The sequence below is a fragment of the Quercus robur genome, chromosome 2 (genome assembly GCF_932294415.1).
Source record: "Quercus robur chromosome 2, dhQueRobu3.1, whole genome shotgun sequence".
NCBI classification, from domain to species: Eukaryota; Viridiplantae; Streptophyta; class Magnoliopsida; order Fagales; family Fagaceae; genus Quercus; species Quercus robur.
In genome coordinates this window covers 65,249,975-65,258,490 of record NC_065535.1, presented here as the reverse complement: position 1 = coordinate 65,258,490, position 8,516 = coordinate 65,249,975, and the positions used below count along the sequence as shown (strand labels likewise).

The 8,516-nt window shown below is 49.2% G+C and overlaps 1 protein-coding gene across 1 annotated transcript; it reads left to right on the top strand.

Annotated features, from left to right (window-relative positions):
* The first annotated feature begins 1,789 nt into the window (after positions 1–1,789).
* On the top strand, positions 1,790–5,108 carry LOC126701978 (uncharacterized). Its single transcript, XM_050400490.1, has 4 exons — positions 1,790–2,477; positions 2,577–2,636; positions 2,826–3,469; positions 5,073–5,108. Exons 1-4 carry the CDS (start codon positions 1,790–1,792, stop codon positions 5,106–5,108), a joined length of 1,428 nt encoding a protein of 475 aa, XP_050256447.1.
* Positions 5,109–8,516: the final 3,408 nt, after the last annotated feature.

Sequence of the window (8,516 nt, the reverse complement as noted above, 5' to 3'; positions counted from 1 at the left end):
AGCATACGACTCCCCTTTAGTGAGTTTCGAAGGGAAAACCGTCACTCCGAAAGGCCTGATTAGGCTGCCTATACAAACAGGCTCGGACATAGTGGAGGTGGACTTCATAGTGGTAGATGCTTACTCCCCCTACACTGCCATTGTAGCCAGACCGTGGCTTCACGTCCTAGGGGCTGTGTCATCAACCTTACACCAAAAGGTGAAGTAGCCGTCGGAGGGTCGGGTGAAAGAAGTAATAGGGGACCAAGCCATGGCTTGGCAATGCATGGTGTCCGCCATTTCGCAACGACCGAGTACTAAGCCCTCCACCTCAGCCGAGAATGGCTTATAGCAATTAACAACCCCGGCCCTGGCCTTGGGTAGTGGGGGACCCGCCGAGGGAGCGAGTTGTGAGGATTTGGAAAAAGTTCTTGTGGGCTCCGACCCGGAAAGATTTTTTCAGGTTGGCTCAGAACTGCCGCCCCAAGAGAAGGAAACGCTGATTGATTTTCTCAGACAGAATGTAGATGTGTTTGCATGGGACGTCTACGAGGCTCCGGGGGTCGATCCAAATTTCATTTTCCACCACCTTAATGTTAGCCCAGCCGTGACACCTAAGAAGCAACCTCCTCAGCTACCGTCGAAAGAGTATGCGGATGCGGTGAAAGAGGAGGTGATGAAATTGAAGAAAGCAGGGGCTATCAAAGAGGTATTTTACCCCAAGTGGCTGGCCAACACAGTCGTGGTGAAGAAGAAGAGTGGGAAATGGCGGGTCTGCATGGACTTCACAGACCTAAACAAGGCCTGCCCGAAGGATCCTTTCCCTATGCCTCGGATAGACCGATTGGTGGATTCGACCGTGGGACACCCTCGAATGAGCTTTTTGGACGACTTCCAAGGCTACCATCAAATACCCCTGGCTACCGACGACCAAGAAAAAACAACTTTTGTCACCCCTGTTGGAAACTACCACTATAAGGTAATGCCCTTTGGCTTGAAGAATGCCGGGTCGACCTACCAGAGGATGATGACTAAGATGTTTGAACTACAGATGGGTAAGAGCATTGAAGTCTATATAGACGACATGGTGGTGAAGAGCAAGTTAGTGTCCAACCACGTCAGAGACCTCGGCGATGTCTTTGGAATTCTGAGAAAGTACAGGCTGCGCCTGAACGCGTCCAAGTGTTCATTCGAAGTGGGGTCAGGGAAATTCTTAGGTTACATGGTGACCCATAGAGGTATTGAAGTCAGCCTCGACCAAATTAGAGCTATCCATAGCCTGTAGCCTCCTCGGAACCCCAAAGAGGTCCAAAAACTCACTGGCATGATTGCCGCCTTAAACCGTTTTATCTCCCGCTTAGCGGACAGGTGTAGGCCTTTCTTCCTCTTATTAAACAAGTGGAAAGGGTTCGAGTGGACTAAAGAGTGCGCCTTAGCCTTCCAGCAGCTTAAGGAATACCTGTCTCGGCCACCAATCATGTCCAGTCCTGAAGCCGACGAGGTTCTATTCGCCTATATTACTGTGGCCCCTCACGCAGTGAGCCTAGTGCTAATCCGGGAGGACAACGGCACACAACGGCCCGTCTACTATGTGAGCAAATCGTTGCATAAGGCAGAGATCCGTTACCTCCCCCTCGAAAAGGCCGTCCTGGCAATCGTACAAGCCACGTGAAAGCTCCCCTACTACTTCCAAGCACATACCATTGTTGTACTAACCCAACTCCCACTCAGATAAATACTCCGGAGTGCCGACTACACGGGCAGAATAGCAAAGTGGGGGACGATTCTGGGCTCCTTCGACATTAGGTACATGCCTCGCACCGCTGTGAAGGGCCAAGTCCTCGCGGATCTGGTAGTTGAATTTGCCGAACCCTCATCAGAAGGAGGAGGAGGGTCACTAAACTCAAACGAAAAACTGATCGGCACAGTCTCTCAGCAAGAGCCCACTTGTTGGAAAGCATACATTGACGGCGCAGCCAACCAAAGGGGCTCAGGGGTGAGGCTTGTCCTGATTTCCCCCGAGGGGATTACCATCGAAAAATCGTTAAGGCTGGGCTTCTCCGTCACAAATAACGAGGCAGAGTATGAGGCCTTATTGGAAGGAATGTCTGTGATCCAAAAGCTGGGCGGGAAATCCATAAACATGTTCTCAGACTCAAGACTTGTTGTGGGACAAGTAAATGGGGAATTGGAGGCGAGGGATGAAAAAATGCAAGAGTACCTAGTCCAAGTCAAGCGCTTGCAGGCGCATTTCAACTATTTAAGCATAATGCACTTATCCAGAAGCGGGAACACCCACGCTGACTCCCTTGCAACGCTCGCCACCTCCTCAGTGCAACCCCTCCCTCGGGTCATACTCGTAGAAGATCTATACAGGCCATCGATGGTGAGAACCGAGTTGGTGCATGTTCACAACGTCAAGGCAGGGCCTAGCTGGATGGATCCTCTAGTACTGTTTTTAAAGAACGACATCTTACCCAAAGATAAGAACGAGGCCAGTAAGATTAGAAGAAAGGCTTCTCGATTCTAGCTGTCTGAGGAGTCCAAACTGTATAAGCGCTCATTTTCAGGACCATACTTGCTATGTGTACACCCAGATGCCGCTGAGGTTATCCTGGAGGAATTGCATGAAGGAATTTGTGGGAGCCATATGGGGGGTAGGTCCTTGTCCCATAGGGCCATAACGCAAGGTTATTGGTGGCCGAGCATGCAGAAAGAGACGCAGGAATATGTGAAGAAGTGCGATCAATGTCAAAGGTTCGCCCCAAATATACATCAACCAAGCGAGACCCTTAATTCGCTGTCCAGCCCTTGGCCATTCACGTAGTGGGGCTTGGACATCCTAGGACCATTTCCTAAAGCAGTGGGGAACAAAAGGTTTCTTCTCGTTGGCACGGATTATTTCACAAAATGGGTCAAAACTGAGCCGCTGGCAAACATTAGAGACGTTGATGCCAAGAAATTTATTTGGAAGAACATCGTCACCAGGTTCGGAGTCCCTCACACCCTAATCTCGGACAACGATCTCCAGTTTGATAGTAAAACTTTCAGAAGGTATTTTAGCGAGTTGGGAATTGCAAATAGGTACTCCACACCGGCTTACCCACAGGGGAATGGGCAGGCCGAGGCCGTTAACAAAGTCATAGTAAATGGGTTGAAAAAGAGATTAGATGACACGAAAGGGAGGTGGGTAGAAGAACTGCCCAATGTTTTGTGGACGTACCGCACCACGCCACGCAGGTCCACAGGAGAGACCCCCTTTTCAATGACCTATGGAGCTAAGGCCGTCATTCCTTTAGAGACAAATTTTCCAACACTGAAGACGAGCACATTCTGTCCCAATGCTAACAACAGGCTGCTGGAAAAAAACTTAGACCTCATCGAGGAAAGAAGGGAGAGAGCAATGATCCAACTCGCCTACTACCAGCATAAGCTCAAGCAAGGTTATGATGCCAAGGTGAAGCTAAAACCCCTAGCACCTGGGGATCTGGTATTGAGAAAAGTCCTGGGCATTACAAGAAATCCCGCGTGGGGAAAGCTCGGACCAAATTGGGAAGGCCCATACCATATCACCTCGGTGGCCGGCATAGGGGCCTACTTTTTAGAAGATTTGGATGAACATGTAGTACCACGTCCTTGGAATGTAAATAACCTCAAAATGTACTATTATTAATGAAAGTTTGTAATTTTTGGCGCTATACCACTGTGCATTTTTATCTAAGTGTTAAACAGAACCCATGTCCTGCATGGCTCCTCGGACCACAGGCTAGGGGGAAATTAACTACTACAAGGTCTTATCTAAGTGTTAAATAGAACCCTTGTCCTGCATAGCTTCTCGGACCACAAGCTAGAGGGAAATTAACTACTACGCGGTCTTATCTAAGTGTTAAACAGAACACAAGTCCTGCCTGGCTTCCCGGACCACAGGCTAGGGGGAAATTAACAACTACGCAGTTTTTATCTAAGTGTTAAACAAAACCCATGTTCGGCATGGCTCCTCGGACCACAGGCCAGGGGGAAATTAACCACTGCATTTTTATCTAAGTGTTAAACAAAACCCTTGTCCTGCATGGCTCCCCAGACCACAGGCTAGGGGAAATTAACTACTACAAGGTCTTATCTAAGTGTTAAACAGAACCCTTGTCCTGCATGGCTCCTCGGACCACAGGCTAGGGGGAAATTAACTACTACGCGGTCTTATCTAAGTGTTAAACAGAACCCAAGTCCTGCCTAGCCTCTCGGACCATAGGCTAGGGAGAAATTAATCACTGCATTTTTATCTAAGTGTTAAACAGAACCCATGTCCTGCATGGCTCCTCGGACCACAGGCTAGGGGGAAATTAACTACTACGCGATCTTATCTAAGTGTTAAATAGAACCCAAGTCCTGCCTGACTTCCCGGACCACAGGCTAGGGGGAAATTAACAACTACGCAGTTTTTATCTAAGTGTTAAACAGAACCCATGACCGGCGTGGCTCCTCGGACCACAGGTCAAGGGAAAATTAACCACTGCATTTTTATCTAAGTGTTAAACAGAACCCTTGTTCTGCATGGCTCATTGGACCACAGGATAGGGGGAAATTAACTACTACGCGGTCTTATATAAGTGTTAAACAGAACCCAAGTCCTGCCTGACTTCCCGGATCACAGGCTAGGGGGAAATTAACAACTACGTGGTTTTTATCTAAGTGTTAAACAGAACTCAGGTCCTGCGTGGCTCCACGAACCACAGGCCAGGGAGAAATTAACCACAACTTGGTGCTTATCTAAGTGCAAAATGGAGCCCAAGTTCTGCTTAACACCTCGGACCACAAGCCTTGGAGAAATTGGTCACTCTCCTCAGATTCATACTTAGCCGAACTTCTTAAACTACAAGTAACGGGTTATCCCCGGAGGTCTAGTAGCACAGTTAAATTCGTTCATAATGGAGACAGAAATAGAAGTAGAAAAACGAAGTCCAAAAAGGGAAATTATATTATTCATTAAGCTCTAAGAGACGCCATCTTACAAACACTAATAAAGATTAAGGAAATGAAAACAAAACAAAACAATTACAAAAGAACTCCTACACTATTGCCCTAAACCTTTGTAGGGTCTTCAGTTGCAAGGCGGTCATCTCCTGCTGTAGATTCGAGTCCGTTTTCTTTGACCTACGCGACCACATCCTTTATAGTAAGGGAGTCCTCGGGCGACGTGTCCTTAGGTGGCGGTTGCACCTCCTTGTCCCCACCTTTCCCTTCAAATGTGGTGGGGTCGAAGACAGTGTTCAGAGCGGAAGGGGGCTCTTGAGGGGGATCAGAAGTAGGAATCTCGCGAATATCCTCAGGGAAGAAGATATTCTTGATCCTCCTAAGGTCGGAGTCCGCAGGAACTGCTGCCCGGTCTAAGGTCACTCCCCAAGACTCGGTGACATAGTCCCTACAAACCACAGCCACCTCCTCAGTCAGCCTAGCTTCAGTATCCCTCACACCGCGCTTGTAGGAGGCTGCCACCGCAGCCTCAGCCGCCTCCCTAGCCAAACGAGCTGCCTCCTTTGCCTGTAGCAGCTGAGCCTTCAGGTCCGAGACCATTTGCCTCTCGGTCGCAAGGTTTATCTCTGCTGTATGAAGCTGCTAGCGCATATCCTCGGCCTACTTCGTTGTGGTCTTCAGCCCCGCCTCGGCACTGGCCTAGGCTTTAAGTGCCTCTTTGACCTCCTTGTTCAAGCGGTCTTTGTCCAGTATGAGAGCACCCGCAGCCTTCTCCACAGCGAGGCGGGCCTGAACCTCAGCGTTTAGCTCCTCCCGAGAGTGCTTCGCCCACTCCTCAATGACGAAGATCTGTTGAGTCACCTGCACAGAAGTAACGGAGAAATCATTAAGACAGAAATGACAGATAGATGAGAAGGGAATAAGGAGTCCGAGCAGACAAGGATCCTCATTTTACCATAGCGAGGTCTCTCTTCAACGACATGAAGAGGTCGAGCTTCCTGGTGGCTCGGAGTCCTTCCATATCACAAGGCAGGAGAAGGGGCTGCTGTAGGGTTTAGCGAGGTAGGATGCCTGCCCCGCTGGGACTTCCAAAGAATGGCGTCCCATGGAATAGGGGTGCCATCCAACTCCAAGCGAGGGGACCAAGTGCGTTGCTTCCTCCTAATGGCCACTTCCTCTCAGCTGTCAATAGACTTCGTCCTTTTGTCCTTTGGCTCTTTTCCCTTCTTCTATTGTTTGGCCTTCTGAGGGCCGACCTCACCTTCCTCCAATTCTTCCACAGGCCTCTTCCGCCTCAAATTGGGAAGTGGTTGTAGCGCGAGGTCAGTGGAAGTGGGAGGAGGAGGAGGAGGTATTTTAGCTGGAACTTGCTCTTTAGGGGCATCCTTGAAGGATTGCCCCTTGTTCCTATTGGACATAAGCCCCCTCAGCTCGAACCTTGGTTTCAAGTCCATGTTCTCCTCTTCAATCTCTTGGCTGGTGTCAATCTGAGCAATTACCAAGCCAGGAGTGGGAGCCGCCGAGAAATGATCTGCGTCTGAGCCGGAGTCTGAGAGCTCTACAGGTCTGGTTGATACCTCTCCCTCCTCGGCGAAGCAGAATTGGTCAATTTCAGCCTCAAGAGATGAGTGCAAGAAATCAACTCCTTCTCTTGGGACAGCTACCTCTTGGACGACACGCCGAACGGGCAATTAGGCTAGTGGCAGGTCTCTCTGAGCAAGAAAGCCCGGTATAGAAATGTCGATGCAGGCTAATCGAGGACTTCCAGCCCTTATGGCTTGACCCGCGTCCACGAAAGCGCGAGAAGAGGGCTCGTAGTCCAAGATAAGGGGAGCGACACGCAGTTGCCTGTTCTCGCTCACAAAGATCTCGGACCTTAAGAGGAAGTTAAGGGCTTAGACGTTGACCAGACCTATCCTTGGAGTTGTTTGTTCTTTGTCTGCAAAATACCCAAAAGGAGGGTTATGTCAGTCCGAGAGGGCAAATAACCAAAACCAAAACTGAAATAAGTTAAAGGAAAGCTTAAGACTAAGGTCCCTGCCGAGGGATCTAACCCTACAATGCCCCACCTGGTGTTCCCGCCTAACTGGGCAGTGAAGACCGTCGTGCCATGCTTCGGAGACAATCAAATGGTCGTCCTTCAAGCCTTTGTTGGACTTAGGAAGGCAGGATATCAGTCTCACCTCGTCGGACCTAGATTTCAGGTAATATGACTCATTAAGGCAACGGCATTCGTACAAGTGAACTACATCATGCCATGAGAGGCCGAGGTTCATCTGTTCGTTCAGAGCATCTACGCACCCCAGGATCTGGAACATGTTCGCGGCACACTGGTGGGGGGCCAACCTATGACCGCGTAGATAATCCCTAGTTATCCTCCCCATGGGGATTGTCATTCCTCCTTCTATGAAAGCTATCATTGGAATGGCAACCTGCCCTGTCCTTTTCTTAACTAAGATCTGGTCCGAGGAGCAATACTTTAGACCTACTCCCGGCGGGATACGGTATTTGGCCCTGAAACCCTCCATACCGACCGGAGAATCTACCAATTTCTCAAACTTACCCATCCCACTAACCCTAGGCGACACGAAGAAGGTTTACTTAGGGAAGGAAGCCAAGAAAGGCAACGGAGGGGAAAAGCTAAGGAATGCGGGAAATGAATACTTACGGGAGCGAAGATCCTAAACCTCTCGAGCTTGCGAAGAACTTGCTGGAAATCCTCACGGGAGTGGCTATGGAGTTTCGAATGTTTTGCAAAAGGAAGTACTGGAGTGCTCTGGGACGTTTGAGTGCTTTTTCTAAAAAAGGGAATAATTCCCCTCAGAAGTCTTATATAGTAAGGAGGAATTGAACGGGCTTACTCCCGCCCAAGGGATTGGGGAAATGTCAACCGTCGATTAGGCGCCCCACCATTGGATGCAGGGAACATAAAGCCGCTTGGCGCAATTAATAGCGCCTCGTGAGTTACGAAAACACAGGTAGCAATAATGAGGCACGTGAGACTGTACCTCCACTCGCGCGAGTCAAGGAATTATAATAAGTAATCCCATGAGTATCAAAATCTCGCCTTTTCTCCTCTGATAAGAGGGAAAAACCGGAATTTTGAGGGGCTATTGTAGGGGCAAAAGCTCAAGATCATACAATGGGCCTTGGGTCCCATATAAAAGTTTGACCACATCCGAGGAGAAGGTGTGGGTGCCAAAAGGGCTCCTGGCCCAATTCTTATGGGCCCAAAATAATTTAAGAGGCGGTCCGAGGAGAAATGTCTCCTCGGACGTACCAAATATGGCTCAAACGTGCACTCTGCCTGCTATAAGAATCCACTCCTACAAGTATTAGTAACAAGGATGAGTCCCACAAGCCCGTAAGAGGGAAGAAAGTGTAGGATGCTAAGGGAGAGGCTACAGCTGCCACATTAAATGCATGGCAGCTACTTTTCTAACCGCATTAATGTGGAGAGGACTTGTGAACAATGTTTCCTTGGCTACCACAACTCACAGAAAGATGGGGGAGATGTCCGATGGGACGGACACTCAAGTGAAGGTCCAGATGATCAACAAATGTAA

What these genes read in the sequence shown, in the direction of transcription:
- LOC126701978 (XM_050400490.1), top strand. Translation starts at nt 1,790, where the DNA reads ATGCCTCGCACCGCTGTGAAGGGCCAAGTCCTCGCGGATCTGGTAGTT. An exon ending in CAAAGATAAGAACGAGGCCA is followed by an intron (nt 2,478 to 2,576) that starts GTAAGATTAGAA and finishes GTGTACACCCAG; the next exon opens with ATGCCGCTGAGGTTATCCTG. An exon ending in TTGTGGGAGCCATATGGGGG is followed by an intron (nt 2,637 to 2,825) that starts GTAGGTCCTTGT and finishes TGGACATCCTAG; the next exon opens with GACCATTTCCTAAAGCAGTG.